The sequence below is a fragment of the Chinchilla lanigera genome, unplaced genomic scaffold (assembly GCF_000276665.1).
Source record: "Chinchilla lanigera isolate Chin_1 unplaced genomic scaffold, ChiLan1.0 scaffold00141, whole genome shotgun sequence".
NCBI classification, from domain to species: Eukaryota; Metazoa; Chordata; class Mammalia; order Rodentia; family Chinchillidae; genus Chinchilla; species Chinchilla lanigera.
The window spans coordinates 2,596,542-2,620,313 of NW_004955542.1; the positions used below are offsets into that span (position 1 = coordinate 2,596,542).

The 23,772-nt window shown below is 36.5% G+C and overlaps 1 protein-coding gene across 3 annotated transcripts in view; it reads right to left on the reverse strand.

Annotated features, from left to right (window-relative positions):
- The window catches only part of Rbm44 (RNA binding motif protein 44), a 46,593-nt gene extending 22,894 nt beyond the window's left edge, over positions 1-23,699 (reverse strand). The window contains exons 1-8 of one of the 3 annotated variants that reach the window (XM_005411204.2): positions 23,577-23,666; positions 16,866-16,956; positions 12,349-13,928; positions 11,762-11,817; positions 10,321-10,494; positions 9,558-9,741; positions 9,337-9,359; positions 9,122-9,206 (exon numbers count right to left, since the gene is read on the reverse strand). In XM_005411204.2, coding sequence (XP_005411261.1) covers positions 9,122-9,206; positions 9,337-9,359; positions 9,558-9,741; positions 10,321-10,494; positions 11,762-11,817; positions 12,349-13,928; positions 16,866-16,941 — 2,178 coding nt within the window. In that variant the 5' untranslated portion in view covers positions 16,942-16,956; positions 23,577-23,666. Of the gene's footprint in view, positions 1-9,121; positions 9,207-9,336; positions 9,361-9,557; positions 9,742-10,320; positions 10,495-11,761; positions 11,818-12,348; positions 13,929-16,865; positions 16,957-23,402; positions 23,493-23,576 lie in introns of those variants that run through there. The other 2 variants (XM_005411205.2, XM_013508022.1) reach the window with 2 other exon arrangements.
- Between the last annotated feature and the right edge of the window lie 73 nt (positions 23,700-23,772).

The window sequence follows — 23,772 nt, forward strand, 5'->3', positions numbered from 1 at the left end:
TGGCTGTTGGTTTGTCATAGATGGCTTTGATCAGATTGAGGTAACGACTATCTATTCCTATGTTCTGTAGGAGTGTTGGACTTTGTCAAAAGGTTTTTCTACATCTATTGACATGATTATGTGGGTTTTGTCTTTGGCTCTGTTGATATGCTATATTAAACTGACTGATTTGCATATATTGAACCATCCCTGCATCCCCAGAATGCATCCCATTTGGTCATGGTGTATTGTCTTCTTGATGATTTGCTGAATTCTGTTTGCTAGTAATTTATTGAGTAGCTTTGCATCTATGTTCATAAGGGATATTGGCCTATAGTTCTCTGTTTTCATTGGGTTTTTCTTTGCTTTTGGTATCAGTATAATACTTGCCTCCAGAAATGTGCTAGAGAGAACTGCTTCCTTTTCAATTTCATTAAAGAGTTTGAGGAGTGTTGGCGTTAAATCATCTCTGAACGTCTTGTAGAATTCAGCTGTGAATCCATCAGGACCTGGGCTTTTCTTTGTGGTAGGTTTTTAATCACATTTTTAATTTCCATAATTGATACTGGATTATTCAAGTATCTTCTTGATTCAACTTTGGTAATTCATACTTATCTAAGAATCTCTCCATTTCTTCTGTGTTTTCCATCCTCTGGGAGTAAAGATTTTCAAAGTAGGTATTGATGATCTTCTGAATTTCTATAGGATCTGTGATGATTTCACCTTTTTCATTCCTTATTGCATGAATTTGAGTCTTTCCTTTTTTTGATAAGCTTTGGTAGGGGTTTGTCAATTTTATTTATTCTTTCAAAGAACTAACCCTGTAATTCATTAATTCTTTGTTTTCTTTGTCTCAATTGCATTTATTTCTGCCCTGATCTTTATCATTTCCTCCCTTCTTTGTGCTTTGGCCTTGACTTGTTCTTTTTCTAAAAATTTGAGGTGCAGCATTAATCTATTTGTTCTCATTGTTTTCCTGATATGTGAGTTCACCACTATAAACTTTCCTCTGAGTACTGCTTTCAGTGCATCCCACAGATTCCAGTAAGCTGTATTACCATTTTCATTTGCTTGTGGATATTAATTTCTTCTGTAACCAAGTGATTGCTCAGGAGGCTATTATTTAATTTCCATGTGTTTATGGAGTTCTTGTGGTACCTTTTGTTGTTGATTTCCAATTTTATTGCACTATGCTCAGATAGTACACATGGGATAATCTGAATTCCTTTGCATTTAGTTAAGCTTGTTCTATGGGCTAGTATGTGGTCTATTTTATTTTATTTTTTTTTTGGTTTTTCTCCGGTACTGGGAACCGAACTCACGACCTTGTGCTTGCCAGGCAGGCGCTTTGCCGCTGAGCTAAATCCCCAGCCCCTGTGGTCTATTTTAGAGAAAGTCCCATGTGCAGCTGAGAAGAATGTATGTTTTGATGCTGCGGGGTGGAACACTGTAAACGTCTACTAAGTCCATTTGTTCACAAGTTTTGTTCAATTCTTCTGTTTCTTTGATTTTTTGTCCTGTTAACCTCTTTGTGTCAATGGGGTGTTAAGGTCCTCCATTACAATAGTGTTATGGTTTGTGTCTGGATGTCCACTCAAAGCCTCATGCAGTCATAGGGTTGGCTTTCAGTTTATGATTGATCCATGATCCAATGCTGGGATTATGGGTGTTAGCGCTACACCTGCCCTGGGGCAGATAGTTTGCCTACGTAAGGGAGAGAAAGAGGCTGCTTGCTGCCACTCCCCCATTTCTGCTCTCCTTCTTTTGCTATCTTCCACCCCCATGAACGGTTGCCCTCTGCCATGTGCCACTCTGTCTTGGAGCCAACCGAGTATGGACTGAAACCTCCACAAACCGTGAGCTAAATAAACCTTTCCTTCCTTAATTTTGGGCATCAGATATTTTGTCCCAGCAATGAGAAAAGTAACCAATATGCAGTGGATTGATAACTGCTGGTCAACTTGTAACTCCCAGCTGAACTGAGTAAATGTGGTGCTGGGTGTTCGAGGCCCACCTCGGGACTGTTGCCAGCAGCATAATAGGAAGAACTGGAGAAGGAGAAGGAGGCTGTTGGGAGCTGAGAGAAGCTGTTGGGGGCTGGTAGAAGCTGTAAGGAGCTGTTGGTTGTTTTGGAGGAGCTCATCATGCTGGCTTTCCTGATGAACTTGGTTGTTTTCATCCTCCAAGGAGCTCAGGACCTCATTGGCACTGAGAAAGGCTTCAGTTCACTTTGGGGGAGCTCTGGTCCCCACTTTGAGCATTGCTTCCTGGTCCTGGAGGGGAAGATGAAGCACTGCCAGTCTCTTAGAGAAGCTTGCTGTGTTGGCTTCCCTGATGCTAACTCAGCCATCTTGATCATCAGAGGAGCTTGGGACCTCACTGTTGCTGAGGATGGCTGTGGTACTTTTCGGGGGAGCTCTGGTTCTTCTGAGTGTCACTTCTTGGCTCCAGTGCAGATCCCTCAGCCTGCTAGCACAGATTCTTCATCCTGCTGGCACAGATTTTCTAGATTCCACCACTGACCTTTGGGCCTTCCCAGTGCAGAACCATGAAAAAGGCCTACATGAGATATTGAATGTGGACCACCACTCCAAGGTCCACAGGCAGCTAGTTGAGGGCATATGGGCCTTAGCCTTGAACCATGAAAGCGGCAGAAAGCAGGCTGCCGCTCTGGGTTCTGCTAAAATAACTAATATTATAGGTACCATATGACTATGGTAAATTGTGAAGATGATAGATCAATAGCTGAATTTAAAAACACTATTTTACATTATAATGTCTTTCACAAATAACCACTTGATTTAATGACAGATATTGAAATGTAACTCAAACTTAAAAGAGATATTGCTTTATAGTCAAAAGATTAGAAAAAATGTTCTCCTATCATAATTTGTTCAATTTTTTGTAATGCTATGGATGAAAATTATGGCCTTGTACATTCTAGGCAAGCACTCTACCACTATTTCCCAAGCTCTGTATCTTCTTTTAAATTGGTACATTTGTAGTATATAATGCTAACATTCATAGTGGGAAATTGGTATGTGTACATTTTTTTTACTTCTTTCTCTCCTCCCTCCCCTCACCTTCCCTCTGCTAGTCCCTTTTCCATTTGAAAAGGAACTATCTCCCCATTTCCTATTATCTTTCTTTTGTTCAGCCTTTTATTTACACATTGGATTTCTCACATAAGAGAAACCATGTGATATTTAAACTTGCATCTAACTTATTTTACTTAGCATTATGGCCTTGAAGTTGCATCCATTTTCCTACAAATGATTCAAATTTATTTTTATGATAGTACTACTCAATTGTGTATAAATCTACATTTTATTTGTTCATCAATGGATATATAGGCAGCCTTCAAGAGTGAACTATTAGTTGTGATGCTATAAGACATGAGGAAGCATGTATCATTGGGACCATTCCTAGCATACCTAGGTTGAGTGGAATTTCTAGTTTCAGTTTTGAGGAATCTCTGTACTGATTTCCATAGTGGTTACGTTAGTTTACATTTCCACCAACAATGTACAAGGGTTCCTCCTTCCCTGCAGCTTCACCAGTATTATCTGATTTCTTGATGATAGCCACACTTTCTGGAGTAAGGTGAAAGCTCAGTGCATAGTTTGCTTTCTCTAATGGGTCAAGATGTTCAATATTTTTTCATATATTTATTTGCCATTTGTACTTTCTTTAGAAAAGTGTCTATTCATTTCAGTTGTGTTTTGACTGAGTCTTTTATTTTTGGGGTCTAATTTTTTGAGTTTTAAAAATATTCTAGATATTAATCTTCTGAGGAATACTGGTAAAACTTATTCTCCATTTCTAGGTTGTCTATTCTTTTGTTATCTTTTTATGTGCAGAAGCTTTTTAATTTGATGTGATCCTGTGTGTTGATTCTTGATGTTGTTGTGCAACTAGGGTTGTGTTCACAAAGTCCTGGTCTATGCTTGTCTTCAAGACTTTTACTTATTTTACCTTCCAGTAGATGACACGTTTCTATTTTAATATTTAGATTTCTGACTCACATTGACTTTAGTTTAGTACATGGGGAGGGATGTGGGTCTAGATTCAATCTTCTGCATGCGGATAGTCAGTTTTCTGAGCACCATTTGTTAATGAGGCAATGTTTCTTGCAGTGTATGCTTCTGGTTCCTCTGTCCGAGATCAGATGACTGTGTACTGGGTTGTTTCACCATGTTGTTCTGCTCTATTAATCCACATGTCTGTATCTGTGCCAGTACCTTGTTGTTGTTACCCCTACATACACACAATACTGTATAACTTAAATATGGGGATTATGATGCCTCCTGCTTTGCTCCTGTTGCTCAGGATTGCATTTTCTATTCTGGGTTTTCTCTAGTACCATATGAATTTTAGGACTGATTTCTCTAGTTCTGTGAGGAATGCTGTTAGTACTTTGATTGGGATTGCACTAAAACATCAGTTTTGAATATACGGCCATTTTAACTATTGATTCTGCCTATCTAGAACAGTGTACATCACACCATTTTCTAATATGTATTTTTAATCTTTTTCAGAGTACTGTAGTTTTTGCTATAGAGGTCTTTCATTTCCTTGGTTCTTAATCTCAAGTACTTAATTTTTCTTGAAGCTATTTTGAATGGTATTGTTTTCCTAATTTTTTTTTGGTTCATTTTTGGTGTACAGGAATGCTATTGACTTTTTTGTGTTATTTTGTATACTGCTACCTTGCTGTATCTATCTATTAGTTCTGGGAGTCTTTTAGATCTTCTCTAAGTAAAAGATCATGTTATCTGTGAATATAGGCAACTTGACTGCTTCCTTTTCTTTATGTATCCCTTTTATTTCTTTCTCTTGCCCAACTACTATGGCCAATGTTTTAAGTACTATATTGAACAAGAGTAGTGATAGGGGATGTCTTTGTCTTGTTCCTGATTTTAAGGAAAAGCTTTCAGTTCTAACCCACTTAATATATTCACAGTAAGTTTATAATAAATGGTTTTTATTAGATTGAGATAAGGTACTCCTACACCTACTTTCTTCAGGGTTTTTACCATGATGAGATGTTGGATTTTGTCAGAGGCTTTTTCTGCATTATTGAAATGATCATGATTTTTGTCCTTGTTTACATTTTATGATATATTCCATTTACAGATTTATATATATTGACCATCCTTGCATCCCTGGGATGAAGCCTATTTTGTCATGATTTATAATCTTTTTAATGATTTGTAGCATTTTATTTTCCAGTATCTTGTTAAGGATCTTTCCATCTTTTAGTTTATTAGAGAGAATGTCCTGCTGGGCATGGTAGTGCATGCCTGTAATCCTAGCAATCGGGAGGCTGAGGCTGGAGGATTGTTGCAAGTTCGAGGCCAGCCTGAAGTGCATAATGAAAGCCTGTCTCAAAAAGACAGTAAAATTAAAGTAAAATTTAAAAATAAAATAAAATAAAGAGAATGTCTGGTAATTTTCTTTTTTGTGTTGAGTCCTTATCTTGTTTTGGATTCAGGGTAACCCTAGCTTCCAGGAATGAATTTGGCAGTACTCCTTCCCTTTAGAATTCATTACAGTTTGAGAAGTAATGGTGTTAGATCTTCCCTGAAGTACCTGTAGAATTCCAAGGTGAATCCCTCAGGTCCTGGATTTTTAACTGATTGGTATTTATTACTTTAATTTCATTGCCTATTGTAAGTGGATTATTTAGCATTTTTATATTTTCTTGCTTCACTTTTTCTAATTCATATATATCTAGCAATCTACCCATTTCTTTTGGATTCAGTTTATTTAACTGATTTTCAAAGTAGTTCATAATAATCTTTTAGACTACAATAGTGTCTGTTGTGATTCTGATTCTAACTGCTTTTTTTAATTTTCCCAACTGTTTTGATAGGGCCTTTGCTTTCACTTTTGGTAAGATGTGTAAAGAGTTTTTTTACTGTTCATTCTTTCAATGAATCACATTTTTATTCTATTTTTTTGGTCTCAATTTCATTAATTTCCGCTGTGATTTTTATAACTTCCTTAGTTGTTTTTACTTGGGCTTGTTCTTGTTCTTCTACGATTTTGACGTGCATCATTAGGCTACTGAAACTCACTTTTTTTTTCTTCTAATTTGGCCATTCACAGCTGTAAACTTTCCTCTTAGGAGTGCTTTGTGCCATAGTTTCTGGCATGTTGTGCTGTCATTATTGTTTGACTCTAGGAACTGTCTAAATTCTTGATTTCTTCTGTGAGTCATTGATTGTTCATAAATGTACTACTTAATTTCCATGTTTGAATAACTTTTATAATTTTGCTATCAATTTCTAGTCTCACTGGACCATGATCTGATAATATACATGGAATAATTTCAATTCTTTTGTTTGAGACAATACCTGGTTATGTAGTTGAGGCAGGTGTTGAATTCAATATGTAGTTTGGGATGGCCATAAACTCTCAGTAAGCCTCCTGCCTTAGCTTCATGAGTTCTGGGATTAAGAATGTGTGCCACTGTGCCTGGCTTCAGTTCTTTGTTTTGGGCAAATATGTTTATGTTTATGGGCAAATATGTGGTCTATATGCTGCTGATAAGAATGTGAATTGTGTTGTGTGGTAAAACACTGTAGATTATTTCCATTTGTTCAAATGTGTAGTTCAACTATGGTATTTCTTCTCTGGGGGAGGCAGGGGTACCGGAAATTGAACTCAAGACCCTGCACTTGCCAGGCAGGAGCTTATGCCCCTGAGCTATATCCCCAACTCCTGAACTATGATATTTGATTTTTTTTTTTGGTCTATTTGACAATTTGTCATAGGGTATTTGGGTCCTGTGTTATAACTGTGCTGATCTTTATCTCCAGTAGCGTTTGTTTTATAAAGTTGGGTATGCCAGTGTTCAGTGCAGATATATTTGTAATTGTTACTTCTTCCTATTGAATTGTTCCCTTAGTCAATATACAGTGGTCTTCTTTGCCTCTTATTTGTCTTTTTCTTTTCCCGGTACCAGGAATCGAACTCACGACCTTGCACCTGCCAGGCAGGTGCTGTGCCGCTGAGCTAAATCCCCAGCCCCTTCTTTGCCTCTTGTGCTTAGTTTTGGCTTGAAGTCTACTTTTTCTAAAAACTGGATAGCTATTTCTGCTCATTTTCAGGTTCCCGGTGCATGGAATATTTTTTCCAACCTTTAATTTCTAGTCTATGAATTTCTTCTTGGAATTAAATTTGTTTCTTATATATGGTATACCACTGGATTTTGGTTTTTGATCCAGGCAGCCAATCAGTCTTTTGTTGGGGAGTTGGAACCATTCACATAGAGTTATTACTGAGAAGTTCTGACTTGTTCCTATCATTGCATTATTTTCCTGTCGCTGATTTTTTTTTCTTTTTGCTTAACTGCTCACTATTGATGTAGTCATACCACTTTTTGGTATTCTTGGCTTGTTTCATTCTAGGATATCCTTGAAAGGTGCTGGAGTGCTGGTTTGGTCATGAATTGCTTAAGGTGCTCTTTATCATAGAAAGACCTTATTTCTCCATCAATTTTGAAAGGCAGTTTTGTAGGGTAGATCAGTCTAGGTTAGAAGCTGTTTTTTTTTTTTTTTTTTAGATCTTAAAACAATTCAGCCTCTCCTGGCCTTTAAGGTTTATGCTGAGAAGTTTGCTGTAATTCTAACAGGTTTACCCATATAAGTGATTTGGTTCTTTTCTCCAACCACTTTTAAAATTCTGTTCTCATGTTGGACTTCTGGGATTTTGACTGTGGTGTGTCATGGAGAAGATCTTTTCTGATTGACTTTTCTGATTCTGACATTTGCCAAATTCCAGATCTCATACTTTTAAAAATACTTTATTGTTGTCCTTAAACAAGGACATTACTGCTGTCATTACAATAGGGAAACCGCTCCATAATAAATACTATTAAGCAAGTTGTTAAGCAAGCTATTTAAGACCTTTAAGTACATAAAAATCTAGTTTTGAGTCTGTTAAGTCCTTGTAGAGAACTGAGATTTATTGTTTACATTTTCTAATCCTGGAAACAAACCTAGGGCCTCACTTGGGCCATGCAAGAATTTTAACACTGAGCTCTACCTTCAAGCCCCAAGATTTCCTTTTTCTAAAAAAAAAAAAAAAAAGTGTTTAACAACACAATAATTTGATAAAGCAATTTACTTTGAATCATTTCTCTTAGTAGAAAGGAATACATCTTCACTAAGTATTTACTTCTGGCTTAGAAATTCATTTTAGAGTATTATTTAAGATCACTGTAGGGACAGTCATGGTGGCACACACCTGTGATTCCAGCTCTGGGAGGATTGTAAATTCATCCCCAGTAGCTTAGGTTCTGGGTTCATTCCCTAGTACTATATTGCAAAATCAATCAATCAATAAACAAGCACCTACCTAAGTAACTAAATAGATTACTCTACAAGCTGGGAGTATAGCTCAGTTGTGTAATGCTTGCCTAGCATGTACAAGATTCTGGGTTTGATGCTCAGCTTATAAAAAATAAGTAAAATTATTCAAACAATGAAAGATCAGCATTAAAAGGGACTTCAGATTTCCCATCTTATGGCTTCCTCACTTAAAAATGGAATATAACTTATGTTACTATATTATTTCACAATCTGAAATGTTCTTATTATCAATTAAACCATCTTTCTTGACTGTTATCTGACAATTTCCTTGGGGTAACAAGAGCTATTAAGAAAATCTAAGACATTTAATGAAGAAATTAAAACTCTACTTTAAAAAAAATGAATGGAATACTGTTTTACTCTCATTTCATGGGATGAAGGTATAAGATACTAGTTTTAACTACACTGGCTCAGTATGGCAGCAAAGTTCCATCGTTTTCTTTGGATACTCCAGGTTTATACCGACTGTTAGGGTCAATTACTAACATTACTTGTTTTTACTCTCAAAGTCTCCAGGTTTGATGACAAATTATACAGTCACCCTAGTGACCATATATAGTATTGTTGACATCGATCAACAATATATAGTATTGCTGATATCTAAGGAATGGACTTAAACAGACCATTAGTTTCTTTTAATCAGTTATATCCCTCAAATGGGAGTATACAAAGTAAGCCAGTAAAAATGAAAGGATGTGTTTTAGGGTTTCTGAAAGTTACAGTTTACTTAGGCCATAAAATTAAAGTTTTATATTGAATCTCACTTGAGAGTGTGCCTTCTTTAGGCTTGAAGAAACGTCACCATCAGATGCAGTTTGATTACCTACTTCAGAATCTGCTCCTGAAAAGCTAAAGACAGACATTTCTTTAAAGGATTTATCAATTTTCTAAACAGGAACCAAAACAAAATTTAAAGTTAACTGAATTAGGCAATTTTTAATATGAAATAAATTCTAACTTAGATGACATTATAACTTACGCATGTGATTCTTCTTTCATTAGCTGTAAATAGGAAAAAGGAAAGAAAAAATATTTAAAGTGTTTTCTGTCTAAATGAAATACAATTTTTACTCTTAAAACATATATGTAGGGTATGAAAAATGAATTAAGATGTGTTATATGTGTACAAACTCCCCACAATTAATGTAATTATACACTATAAATATGTACTAATATAATAAATAAATAAAACGTACGTACCCTGGAAACAAAAGTAGAGAAGGTAGTTAATAATTTTGATTCTACTGACAGTGGTGGCAGCTCTTCCAATGGTATGCCCTTGTGTATTTTTTCTTTTAGATTCATGTATCTAACTTTTAAGTCTCCCAAAACAGAGAGCAGTGCTGATCCTAATTCCTTCTTAGCAGAATTACTTGGTAAATTCCTGTTCAAAGTTCACAAAACTAGATTATTAAGGCCCAAGTCATCAATTTAAACACCGATATATTATACAGTTAGTTCTAACTCTACCAGACCTTTAAATTTTCATTTAATGTTGCGTAAAATAAAAGGGACTACAGTAGAGTATTCTTATAGGGGCAGTACAAGCAACTATTGATATATAATCTAGAGAAAACATGGTAGAAGATCATGAAAAACCCAACTTCATCCTTAACTGAACTTCTAAAGAGACATCAAATTTATCTATTCACCAGATTCACTGTTCCAACCATTGCATTATTGCCTATTCATGACAGTACTTTTTAAAGTCCATTACTCTTAACATAGTTAACAACCCCAATTACAACCACTCCTCATTCTGCCCTTTAAAATAAAAATTAAAGCCGGATGCGGTAAGGCATGCCTGTAATCCAGCACTCAGAAGACTGAGGCAAAAGACTGCCATGAGTTTGAGGCCAATCTGAATTAGATAGCAAGACCTTGCCTATCTCAAAAAATAAAATTCCCAGAATAAACTAGTAATACGTCTATAAGAAAATACAGAGTTAGAGTTTACAAACACCTGTTTAATCCTTTACTTTCCATGACAAGTTTGTAAATATCACAACAGTGGCGATGGCACATCTGATAGTGAACATTTAAAAGGTGCATCTCTGCTTCTATAGCTCTCTGCATTATTTTTTTACAGCACTTTGATGGCAAATCCTTCACCATCTCTTCAGAAAATTGAAGCTCCCTTAAAAAATAATAGATAGGAATAGGTAAGATTCCAAACATTTCTGTACTGTAATGCTATGTTCCACAAACAGATTTTAAGTTTCTCACATTTGAGGTTAAATCAATTCTTACTACAGATGGAGAGGCTGTAGTGCTACATAACAGCTTCAGAAAACAAGCACATTACGAGTCAGAGCTAAAAGTTCTTTCTGTGAGCCAACAAAGTACATAATTCATGAATCAGACTTTTTTTTAACAAAAGAATTCTGATTTAAGAGAATGACTTTATCCATCTGGAATGAACACATGTTTTTCAACCTAAATCAAAGTTTGACTGTGATTCTTTTTTAAGTTATGAACATTCCAGGTTAAAATTGTTCTTAAATGTATTACCTTCAATAGAAAATTGATAATTCATATTTCTTAGCAGTTTAGGGTGAGTAATATAAGCAAATATTTTGTTGTGGTACTATGCCCAAAAGCCCCAAAGACTCTGTTTTTGAGTGTTAATGGTTTTTAGAAGTTCGTCATTGTTACTGGTGCCACCTCCAGCTGTTCTGAAAACCAACTCTTCTATTTAAGTTTATAGTTGGGATACTAGATTAAACATTACAAGCTAGGAGAGAGCTATAGCTCAGTAGAGTACAGGATTTGCCTAGCGTAAGGGAGGACCTGAGCTTTTCCAGCATTGCAAAAGAAAAGAACAAGACTAAAAATATATATTTTTCAAAATAAATAAATCAATACTTGGAGAATAAAGAATGAATGAAGGAAAAGATAAATGACTGCAGAGCATGGAAATTACTTTGGCTCCTTAGATACTTCCCAGTTCCTCTCCCCTTCCACTTCTTGATTCTCTATGGTACTCTAAGTAAGAAATACAAAGTAAATGATACACTGAATTAAAGTTAAAATTAAAATGCTTCAGTGAATGTCGCTATACTTCAAGCATAAAACTTTTTCTTAAAGTGCTATTTTGTTTTGGTCTATAAGGGAATCAAAAGAAAGAACACAGAAAATTAAATTAGTACAGATTTTGTTTGAAAAAATAAATTTAAGATCCCATGAATAACTGAAGGAATTATTGAGACTACAATCCTACAAGTAAAGAGCTCTAACATTCTATACTGTTTTAATACTCATTGTAAAGAAAATCACTGAATCACATAATTTCTTAATGTTCCTTTTAGCTATAATATGTATGGTTAAATATATTACACACAAAACAAATACTATAGAGGTTTTTTTGCACATACATCTGCAAGCTTATACATCAACCTACCTACCTCTCAGGATGTTTCTGTAAGTCTGTGTTATCGCATGTTTTAAATTCCGGGGAATCCTAAAAACAATTTAAAATTAACTCATTAATTTACAACAAGCAATAAATGTTGAATTATTCTTTTTTTTTTACATTGCTAGGGATCAAACCCAGGTCTTAACACATGCTAGGCAAGCACTCTACCACTGAGCTATAGCCCTCACCCATAATACAAGGAGTTTCAAACTAATAAAGTGTAAAACTAAATTTTAGAAGGACTTTGTGGCAGTAGCTGCCACAAGACAGAGTTGGTGGCAATCTATCCTCCTTTTCCTTATCCTGAGTTTTCTTTCCAGGGCTTCAATACAATCAACCAAATACATTAATATGTACTTTATAAAGTAAAATAATTTTTTTGGAGATAGTGTCTTGCTATACAGTTCAGGCTGGCCTTGAACTCACTATGTAGTCCAGAGAAGCCATCCAGTGAACTTGAGGTGATCTTCCTGCCTCCTTCCAAGCACTCAGATTACAGGCATGTACCATCACATCCAGCCTAAAGTAATTTTATGAAGTAAAATAAAATTTCATTATTGGTCACATTGATTTTACCTTATTTTGGAAATTTCCATCGGGTTTTTTACTGTCAACTGAGAGAGATTTTCCTGCTCCTTTTGTTACACCCACTGGTATATCGACACCATCTTGACCGTATGACCAATCCGTGTTACAAGCCACACTTTGTTTTTCACTTTGCCATTTGCTGGGCCGCTTTCTGCTCATCATTGTTACCTCTGTGTTGCTTGATGTAGATACTACAGAAGGTCTTGCATTTGTTGCTCTGGTGGTTGTGAAACAAGCTCTAAAATCCGTGCTAACATCCACTGTCTGATGAACTGTGATTGTACAACCTGCCGCATCTCTCACTGATGTAGGGCATGTTCTTTTCTCACCCTCAGAGTATGTTTTATTCACATTTTTGCCATCTACAGCTTTTAGGGAGCAATCTTCTTTGAGCACCTGATCGTTTCTTACAGCAATCTTTGGTGGTGCAGCGGAAAAACTTGAGGCTGGGTTGGGCGTGCTTTGTAGGCTTTTATAATGTGAACATCCACATGCAGAGATGACAGAGTCATCAAAAATAGAGGACCAGGAAGTTTGACAATTCTTACAAGATTGCTGTAGTGTCTCTAAAGTTTTGTCCTGGGGCAACGTGCTAGAATTTTGAAGGTGCTGTGAGATTCTGTTCTTGACAATCACATTTCCACAAAAATCTTTACTTTCAAAAATCTCAGATTTCATTTTTTCAGTATATATTTCAGTTTTTTGAGGGTTCAAGAAATCATTTTTAGACTGAGATTCATTTTCAAGAGAATTACTTTTCTGTACAATGTCATCAAATACTATGGGATACACTGAACTAGTCTCTTGTTCCTTACACTTTTCATGCTTTGGCTCGTAATAGTCTTTTAACAGATCACAATTCTGAAATTTAGAGATACAGGGTGCATATTCTTGTGCAAAAACATTAAGTGAATCTGAAGAGATAACAGAACTAGTCTCCAATTTAATGTGATTGTCTTCTAGATTGCTAGCACATTTAACTTCACAACCTGAATTTCTTAGTTCAGCAACTTCCAGATTAGATGTACTTAACGTTTTTGCTTGGACAAAAGGTAAACTGTTGCTTATATATTCTTGTTCTTCTGCACTGTGATATTCTTGCTGTGAGTCTTCATCTATATCATACTTCTGCATTTCTTCAGCAGTTTCTTCGGGGTCAGCATCTGAAATCTTAAAAATTCTTTCCAAGGCAATAGTCCTATTATCTTGAGGTTCCAAAATATCAAAAAATACTTCCTCACTTTTTTCCATTTCAGGATCTAATTCTGAACTTAAATTAGTTGTGTTTTCATTCTTCAGCTGTGACTCTGAATAATATATACAGTATGTTTTATTCAAAAAAGCACAGCCAATACTGTCTTCCAACTCACTCGACTGACAGTGAGCACTCTGTATACTAGGGTCATGATCTTCTGAAAAAGATGACACCAATGAACTTGTGTTATTATTACTGATTTCTCTGTCATTAGCTCCTTGTTCTAGCGCCAAGGAATCCCATTCATCATCGGGATAAATTGGTTTGACTTCATTACAACCACTGGAAGATTTCTTAGAATTAGAAGATAGATCTGATAAAAAATAAAATATTAACAGAAACATTTCAGAATCTGAACACAAAAAGATCTTAGACACGAGCTGGTCCAAGATTTTCCCAATGCAGGAATACGTTTTACATTATGCATGACAAACACCTGCTATGGTAGTTGCTACAAACTAAATTGTGCTCCCCACCGTGGATGTTACTTGGCAATGGAGGATTTCGAAGTAATTAGATTTGATGAGAGCAGGACCCTCAGGATGGTATTAGTGCCCTTATAAGAGACACAGAGAGCTCCTTTCCCACTGCTCATGTAAGGACACAGACTGTAACCATCTGTAAGATAGCAAGAGATGCCTCCGCAGAACCTGACCATATTTGTACCCTATCTCCAGAACTATGAGTAAATAAATTTAAGCCATTCAGTCAATGGTACTTTGTACAGCAACCTGAGCTAGCACAGTAGCCAGCATTCTCTTTCAATCAATCTCTTCCAAGTTGTCTATTTGTAGGGCAGGTACTCTGTTAGTAGAGAGGTCTAAAAAAACTTTTTTCCTAATAAAATTATTCAGTCAACATTGAGTGCATTCCAACCTCAGGCATTATATAAACAAAGGGAAAGTACACACAGGTGCTGCCTCAAATCCTCATGCTTTCATAGGGGACACAGATAAGCACACAAAAATATAACACAGGTACACAAAAGTATTGACATAGATGTATTGCTAGGGCAGGTAAATTTGACAAGAAAGGAAAAACAGATTGCAGAGAAAACTTTACATTTAAAATTATTTGAAACAAAACAGACAAAATTATCTTAGGCAAATCCAGCTTGCCCCGAGTAAAACAAGCTCTAGAAGTGTGACAGGAATTTTTGACTGAAAAGGGGTTTTATGATGAGCTAAGGAGTCTGGTTCTTATTTTAAGGCCAGCCTTTTAAAAGGGTAACTATGAGACTGGAATTGAGCTGCTGACAGCTCAGGCAACAGGAAGAATGAAGCTGGAAGGAGGAAAGCAAAGGCCAGTGGCTAAGAGTACAGAGGTGGAATTGGAGCAGAGGCTGGTGTAAGTTTCACAAGTGACATCTTGGCAGCAGACTAGAATTGGCATCCAGGGGAAGAGAAAAAACAGTGGTTTTCATTTTTTAACTAAGACTACAACTAGAAATACATTTTATGCCATGACTCAGTGGGCACATACATATACGCAAGTGAAACAAAAATTTTATAAGACGGTAATTACAATGTGTGCAATGTATTTTATTTCACTTAAAAAACTCATTATGATGAGCTAACCTGATTTCATGACTTATCAACTACATGCTTAAATATCACTTGAAGATAATGCTAAGATTTATAACTTGGGAGTGATGATAGCTCAGTGAGAATATTCAGAGCTAAATAGAGACTTTGTGAAAAGTAGGTTTAGAAAATGAAGAAGAAAAGCAAGATGGAGGAGAAGCAAGATGGGGTCTGGGAATTTGAGAAGTTAATAATAAAAGACCCAGATGCCAATGTTAGTAAGATGTTGTAAATACAGGGCTAAAGATAAGAGATTTGTATAGGAGTTCTTTATATATTCTGAATACTAATTCTTTGGCTTTGATATTTATAATATATGTGAGTTAGTTTATTGCTTTTTAAACTTTTATTTCCAGTACTGGGGATCAAACTCAGGGGCTTCCATATCCAAGAAAAGCACTCTAGTCCTCAACTGTATTCCCAGCCCTTTTATTTACTTTTTTATTTTGAGACAGTATTCCCTAAGTTGTCCAGGCTGATCTGAAACTAGCAACCTTCCCACCTCAGCCTCCCTAGCAGCTGGGAGTACAGGCATGCATCTGGTTCTCTTAACTTTTTATGGTATATTGTCATACCAAAGCCTTTAAGATTATTTAGATAAATAAATCAGTCTCTACAACTGTGGATTTTGTGTCTTTGGCCTTTCCTGTTACATACTTATAAAAAACATTCACCTACAGTTTATTCTAACTCTGTGTGGGGGTAACACTTAGCCTTTTTATACTGTATAGAATTAACTTTTCTTTCTAGCATAAGGCAGGACTCCAATTTTGTTCCAAAATGCATGGTCCAGTATTCTAACACCACTTGTTAAGTTGCCCACTGTCTTCTCAGTTTGTCATCCTGTGATCTGGATTTGGAACAGATTTCAAGGCTCAAGTGCTGAAGGAGTAGTCCCCAGCTGGTGGGAGTAGTCCCCCACTACTGGGAGGTGGTAGAGACTTTGGAGATTGCCTGGTTGGAGGAACTGGATTGTGGCGATGTGCCTTTCAAGGGCATACCTTGTCTATGGCCCCTTGTTCTTTCTTGTTTCCTGGCTACTGTGCGGTGAGCAGCTTTGCTCCACCAAACCTTTCCGCCATGATACTTTGCCTTACCACTGGCCCAAACTGATGAGGCCTAGAAGTGCACCTCTAAAACCATGAGGAAAATAAATCTTTTCCCCTTTGAAGCTGTTTAACTCAGAGATTTTGTCACAGTGGTGGAAAGCTAACGAAGAGTTAAACAGAATCTTCATTGTATTCTGAAATCTTTTTGCTTCTGTTTTGTAATTTTCTAAGGGTCTATTTCTATTTATTCTGTTTTATTAATCTTTCATCTTTTTGTACAACAGTATTATATTGCTTTAATTATTATAGCAACATAAGATATTTTTATATCTGGTAGGTTTTCTTATTTTGTTTTCAGTATTTCTTTTACATTCTCTCTAGATTAAAAATGTTGGGGCTGGGGATTTAGCTCAGCGGCAAAAGCGCCTGCCTGGCAAGCGCAAGGTCGTGAGTTCGGTTCCCGGTACCAGAGAAAAAACCAAAACCAAAACAAAACAAAAAAAATGTTTTAAGTTCACAGTCTTGCAAAATATTTTAAACTGTCTAGCACAATTACATTTATTCCTCAATTACAATATTCCTCCCCACCTAAATAAGACAACAGGCCTGGACTCTCACCTCTTTGAAGGTTTCCTCTATTACTGTGACAGCCTTTACCAGAAGCTGTCTCCATCAGTGTAGTGGCCTGCATCATTCAAGGATGAATATTCTAGAAAAGGTATAAATATTGAGCTATTATTATACTTGGCAGTGTATTTAAAAAACTATTAGAAATTGGAAAGGATTTTAACACAGTAGCAGTTACAGTCAAGAATTCTAGTATGAGAGGGCTAATGGTAAAGCTGGTGGAACATTTGAATAGCTTTTAAAATCATGAATTGATAGCTACATAAAAACAAGCAAGACAGTCTTAAGACTTTCAAGAAATAATTTATAAGCCAGTAAAGAAACAGTAATGTGATTCCTATATTTCCAAAATAACTTGCATACTCACTAAAAATCAAAGATATGGTACACCCATACAATCTAAAGTATCTTCTAGCAATAAAAGGAACAAACTACCAATACATGTTACTTCAGAGGCTTTCAGATTTTGGAACATTTGTACAGACTTCATCAGCTGTGCATCCCGTTCCAAAATTTTGCAATGTCCTGTTCAAAAAGTTTTAAGTTTTTGAGCATCTGAGATTTGGATTAGGGATGCTGCTTGTATTGTCGATTGCTTTTTTGCTCATGATATAATTTTAAATTCCTGGTTTTCCTTTGATTATATGCTACATATTTGATAAATTGTCTACATAAATAACCTAAACTCAAGGATGATGTTATCCTCCCCAAGAGAGAATTTTTGTTTGCTACTGTTAAGTGCCATAGGGAATTAGTAATCTAGAATCCCTTTACACCAACCAGAATTTGAGATTTTTCTAGCCTGTTCAGATAACTATCCTCTGTGAAAGGGCTGGTTTACTTAAATTCCAGGACACAGCCTTTAGGATCTTAAGCACACTGGAAGAGATGGTTCACCTTGTTCCCATCTTTGATACACAAAGGACTTTTGCCCATTTAGTGTATACTTTCCAAAGCATACGCTCTCTGTAATTTCTTATAAATTAGAAGATCTTTTGGGGGTAAAAGTTGTTCTACTGCTAGGCTTACTTCTTCAAGTTTCCATCCTTTCCCAAACTGTGGCCTGGTAATTCTTCTTTATCTCATTATTTCTTACACACTTTTACCCTAAATACTAGATAAATATTTTAAAAATATTTGCTAAATTTTGTCTTCAATGGATAGTGGACCTAAATTACTTATTCTAGCGTTATCCTTAATTTTAAAATTTAAATGTAGTTACTATATGATGTAAGTGAATTTAATTTAAGGACAGGCCTTTAAAATGTTATTGAGTTTATTTATCACTTATAGATGAAAAAAGGGAGTTTAAGAAAAAGATATTTCTACAGTTGTACAACACTGAGAAATATTTTAAAACACAGATATTGTGACACACACAGTAGAACTCCCAACTTTTTTTCTGCTCCCCATGTTGACCATCACATTTTCACAAGTCCTTGCCTGTTGCCTATTTCTGAGCTGGGCACTCTGAGCACAGGAAATGTGCATTAAGGTTACAGTACGGACTAGCCTCAGGAGCTTTAAATATACACACACACATCAGTATCTGACAAATTTCAAGAGGATCCTGGACAGATTTCTGGACTTTTCTCTGCATAACTGCCAGTGTTTCTGAACTTTAATTTCCATTTCAACTCAAACAGATCTCTGCTTTGCTTGGCACCCTTACTCCATGGTCCGTAATGTGATTCCAAGTAAGAAGCCTGGCTCTCACAGTGCTCAGGCTGCATGCTTCCTTCTTCTCAGATGTCACAGTTCTATACTACTCACTGCCCAGTGTTGTAACACAGTTATTTCACACACAGGACCTAGTTTTTAAGTTGTTTAATGGCACTGTGGTAACCTGTTACACAGTGTCACCTGTTACTCCATCATGGCCAGAAGCCTAAATATGCTGAGAGTATGTTGTTCTAGGACTACCATAGAATTAAAAATAATTTATAAATAATAACTTTCTTAATATTTGGAAATTAACATACTTGTAAATAATACATGGGTGAAAATATATCACAATAGAAATTAAGAAAAATTTGAAACTCAATGGTTATGAAAATACCACATATTGTTGGGCATGGTAGTATACACACTTGTAATATGAATTCTCTGGGAAGCTGAGGCAGGAGGATTGCAAGTGTGAGCCCAGCCTGGGAAACTCTGTAAAAGCCTGTCTCAAAAGGTAAAGACGGGGCTGGGGATTTAGCTCAGCGGCAAAGTGCCTGCCTGGCAAGTGCAAGGTCGTGAGTTCGGTTCCTGGTACCGGAGGAAAAAAAAAAAAAAGGTAAAGACTAGGATGTAGCTCAGTATTAAGGTTCTAGGTTCAATTCCCAGTACCATCCTCCCTCAAAGAAAAGAAAAAAAGCACATATCTAAATTTGTGGTATGCAGCTATGAAATATATAGCTTTACATGCTTATACTATAAAGTTTGCATTATATATTATATAATATAGAATATTATAAAGCTTATATTAAAACCAATGATTAAGGTTCTGTCTTTAAAAAACTGTAAAACGTAGAATAAATTAAACCTGAAGGAAGTAGGGCAGAAATAATAAAGAGAAGTAAATGGGACAAAAATAGATCAATACTTAAAAACAAAAACCAAAATTTCTTATTGAGTGTAGGCTGGTGCAATCACTGTGGAAATCAGTGTGGAGATCCCTCAAAAAACTAAGATTAGAAGTTCCAGTGGACCCAGCTATTCCCCTTCTGGGCATCTTCCCAGAAGAATTAAAAACATAATTATCACAGCAATATATATGCACCCATGTTTATAATGGCAGTTCGTAATAGCTAATTTTGGAAGCAACTCAAATGCCCACCAACCAATGAATGGATAAAAAAGATGTGGTTTTTTAAATATATAATGGAGTATTATTCAGCCATAAAAAAGAGAAAATTGAGACATTTATAGCTAAATGGATGGACCTTGAGACGGTAATCATAAGTGAAATAAATTGGACACACATGTATAAATATCACATTAACTCTCCAGTGTGAGAAACCAGAAGTATAAATAAGAACCTAAATGTATAACAGATATTGTGAACTAGGAAGAAACTGTTACAAAGGAAAAAGGAAATGGGGGGATGAGAAAAGGATAAATGAAAACTGAGCTCTGTGAACTGGGAGGGGAAGGGGGTTTTAAAGGAGGGGATGGGAATGGGAAAAAAAAGAGGAATCAAGATACATCACTACAGACACAAACTTCCTATAATGAATGTGGTCATCACGTATACCTAAACTGTACCAATAAACTTAAATAAAAAATTGGATACAACTTATAGGCCAGACATACTAGTGTACATCTGTAATCCCAGTTACTTCAGAGTCTAGCTAGAGAATCAGGAGTTTGAGCTCAGCATGGGCCAACTAAGGAGCCTCTGTGTAAAACCAAACTCAACCAAACCAAACCCTTCACAAAACAAAACAAAACAAAATATATAAATAAATTTATAAACACTTCTCAAGACTGATCTAAGAAAAAGAGAAAATACAAGTTATCAACATCCTAAATAATAAAGAGTATTACTACAGAACCTACCGATAGACATTAAAAAATAGGAATATAATAAACAATTTATCTAATATTACAATTCAGATGGGCATATTTACTTGAAAACCACAACCTCCCCAAATCCAAGTGATAATCTGACACTCTCATATCTCTTAAAATCTATAATTAAAAACTTCTCCTCAAAAAAAACCAAAATGCCAGGCACAGATGGTTTCACTGATGAATTTCATCAGTCAGCTAAAGTAGAAATAAAGCCAGAATTCAAAGACAAACTTTCCTGACATGTTTTTTACAAGGTCATCATAATTTTAACATGAAAACCTGAAAATGACATTCTAGGAGGGTAAAAAAAACCAATACTTCTTGTACAGTCATATGTAGGTATTTAGTGCTATTAATACATGTGTTAAACTAATTTTTTGCAAAGCAAAAAAAAAAAAAAAAAGCATAACACGTTCTAATCAACTGTCACTTATCCCAGGAATGCAAGTGTGGCTGAACTTGTGTAAATCAATCAATGCTATTCCATTACATAAGAGAATAAAGGAGAAAAAAAAAATCACACGATCATTTTAAATGCAGCAAAAAACCGGTACTTTAAAAACTTGTGTAAATCAATCAATGCTATTCCATTACATAAGAGAATAAAGGAGAAAAAAAAAATCACACGATCATTTTAAATGCAGCAAAAAACCGGTATTTTAAAAACACAAAATCTACTCCTGACAAAAATTTCTTGACAAACCAGAAAACAGTAGGGAAGTTGCTCAATTTAATGGCTATTTACAACAACACAAAAATGAAAAGCCCCATAGCTAACATCCTACTTGATGATGAAACACTGAACTATCTTGTCAAAAACCAGTTATTTCTTACTATTTATACATTGTACTAAAGGTCCAAGCTAGTACAGTAAAGCAGTGGTCCCCAACATTTTCTGGTACCAAGAGCTGGTTTCATGAAAGATAATTTTTCCATGGATGGGAAGTGGGGGGATGTGGTGGTGGGGTGTCCATGATTGAAAGGAGCACAAAACCTAGATCCCTCACATGGGCAGTTCATGGTAGGGTTTGCACTCCTATGAGAATCTAATGTCACTACTGATCTGACAGGAGGTGGAGCTCAGGCATTACGTGAGCAGTACTTCAGGCAGTACTGTGAAGCTTCACTCAAAAGCAAAAGAGATAAGGTGAGTAAGGATATTGGACAATTGGATGTGTTATATTTAAAATGCAATCATCATCACTGGTGCTGCACTCACTTAACTAAGAACCTAAGAGGAGGAATAGTTTTTTCGTGATTTTGCTTGGGGTTGAGAGGATGGAGACAAGCACATATTTATACATAACCTGAGTGCCAGCAAGACACACAAATGGCAAGAACACAGATACAAACTTTGGGAACTAGTTGACCTGGAAAGTGTTCACCCTCCCCAATTTAATGTTTCAGAAATATTTTTATGTAATAACTGAAAAATTTGGCCTAACAGAAAAAGCTAACAGCCTTTAAAAAATTTTAATACCATGAACCTGAGCAGTGGTTCTTAACCCTTGGCATTTTATACTTTGAAGATTTAATAAAAGTCACAGACTCACTTCCTCATGAAAATGAGCACACATATTTCAAAGATTTGTGGACTACTAAACTAGATGTAAAGACTTGAATAACTTCTGGCTTGAGGAATTTCATTTAAGCCAACACAAACCCTACTCTATGAATAACTACTTTAAATACAGATTATGATTAAAAGGTTGCTAGTTTATCAAAGTAAGTCAGATTAGATCAGTGAGTTTTTTATTTTTTAGGTTCTTTGAGACATGGTCTCATTATGCAGTTCAAGCTGGCCTTAAGCGCACAGCGCTCCTCCTGCCTCAGTCTCCTGAGTGCTGGGAATCCATGTGTATGGTACCACACCCGGTTCTTACTTTTAGACTCAAAACTCATCCTATTTGTCAAAAGCACATGAGAACTCAAGAGAACAGTATTTATTTATGTGAATATTTATTAATACTTGCCATATTAAAATTATATATTCATAAATAGTAAACTCATTTAATGTAACACTTTAAAAACATACTTTTTAAAAATTTGTGAGAAAAGCAGCACTATTTCACATTTTGCACATCTACTGTCTAAAACTATTCTCGTTCATGATTTTGCATTCAATTCTGCTTTCAAAATCTTATATAACAACTATACTTGCAAATAATATATCTGGAAAAAGTCTAGATCCAAAATACAAAAAAACTCTTATTACTCAATTACAACTAAAACCCTTTATTTTATTTTGGTTTTTTGGGGACAGGGCCTAGCTCTGTAGTCCAGGCTGGCCTTGAACTCAGGATGTAGCCTAGTCTGGCCACCAACTCACAGCAATTCTCCTGCCTCAGCCTGCCAAGTGCTAGGTTTACGGGCATGCATCACCATGCCCGGCCTAAAATCTTTTATTTTAAAAATGAGCAAAAGATTTGAGTAGACATTTCTCCAAAGAAACACAAACACATGGAAAGATGCTCAGTGTCCTTATGCGCTAGAGAAATGCAATTCCAAATCAAAATGAGATACCACTCCGCACCCAGGAGGATGGCAGCAATACGAAAAATAAGTGTTGGCAACGATATGAAGAAATTGGAACCCTCATGGACTGCAGGCGGGAATATAAAGGGGGCCAACGCTTTGGGAAGCAACAATTCCTCACAACGTTAAACAAAGAATGGCCACGTAACCCAGCAATTCCGCTACCAGGTATACACGCATTTTTAAAAAAAGCTCTATCTTTTGAGTTTCCATTTACCAAACTATTCCCTCCAGTGTTTTCAGTCTCTGTGAATGGTCTCTCCAGGACTCCGCCACAAAACCCAGGACTCTTTCTTGACACCCCTGCACAACCCCCTACCCGGTCTGGTCAATTCCAACCCCGCGCTCACAGGCTCTAGCCAGACCCCTCTTCCCAAAATTCAAGCGTGACCCGTCCACCCTACTGCTTAAAATTCTGCTAGGGAAACTTACTCCTTTTGGGATCTACTAAAGTCTGAGTCCCAGGTGACCCTACAGCAGTCTTGGCTCGGTGTTAACGTGCGCGCTCTGCATAACCCAGGCGCATCTGCCTGTGGGTTTCCTGTGTGTACACGTGTGTGCGCGCGCGGGCGGTACGGGGACTGAACCCAGGACCTCGGCACTGACCTGCATTCCCAGCCCCTTTCCATTTTCAGCTTGAGCCGCAGTCTCACCGTTGCTGTCCGCAGCCACCCGGGCCACGCGCGCCCCACGGCCTCCGCCCTCCCAGCCGCAGGAGCCGCCGCGCTCAGATCTCGCGGGGAACCCTCCTGCCTCTTCCCACCGCACCCGGCGCCTCGGCGACGCCGCCGGCACCGTGCGC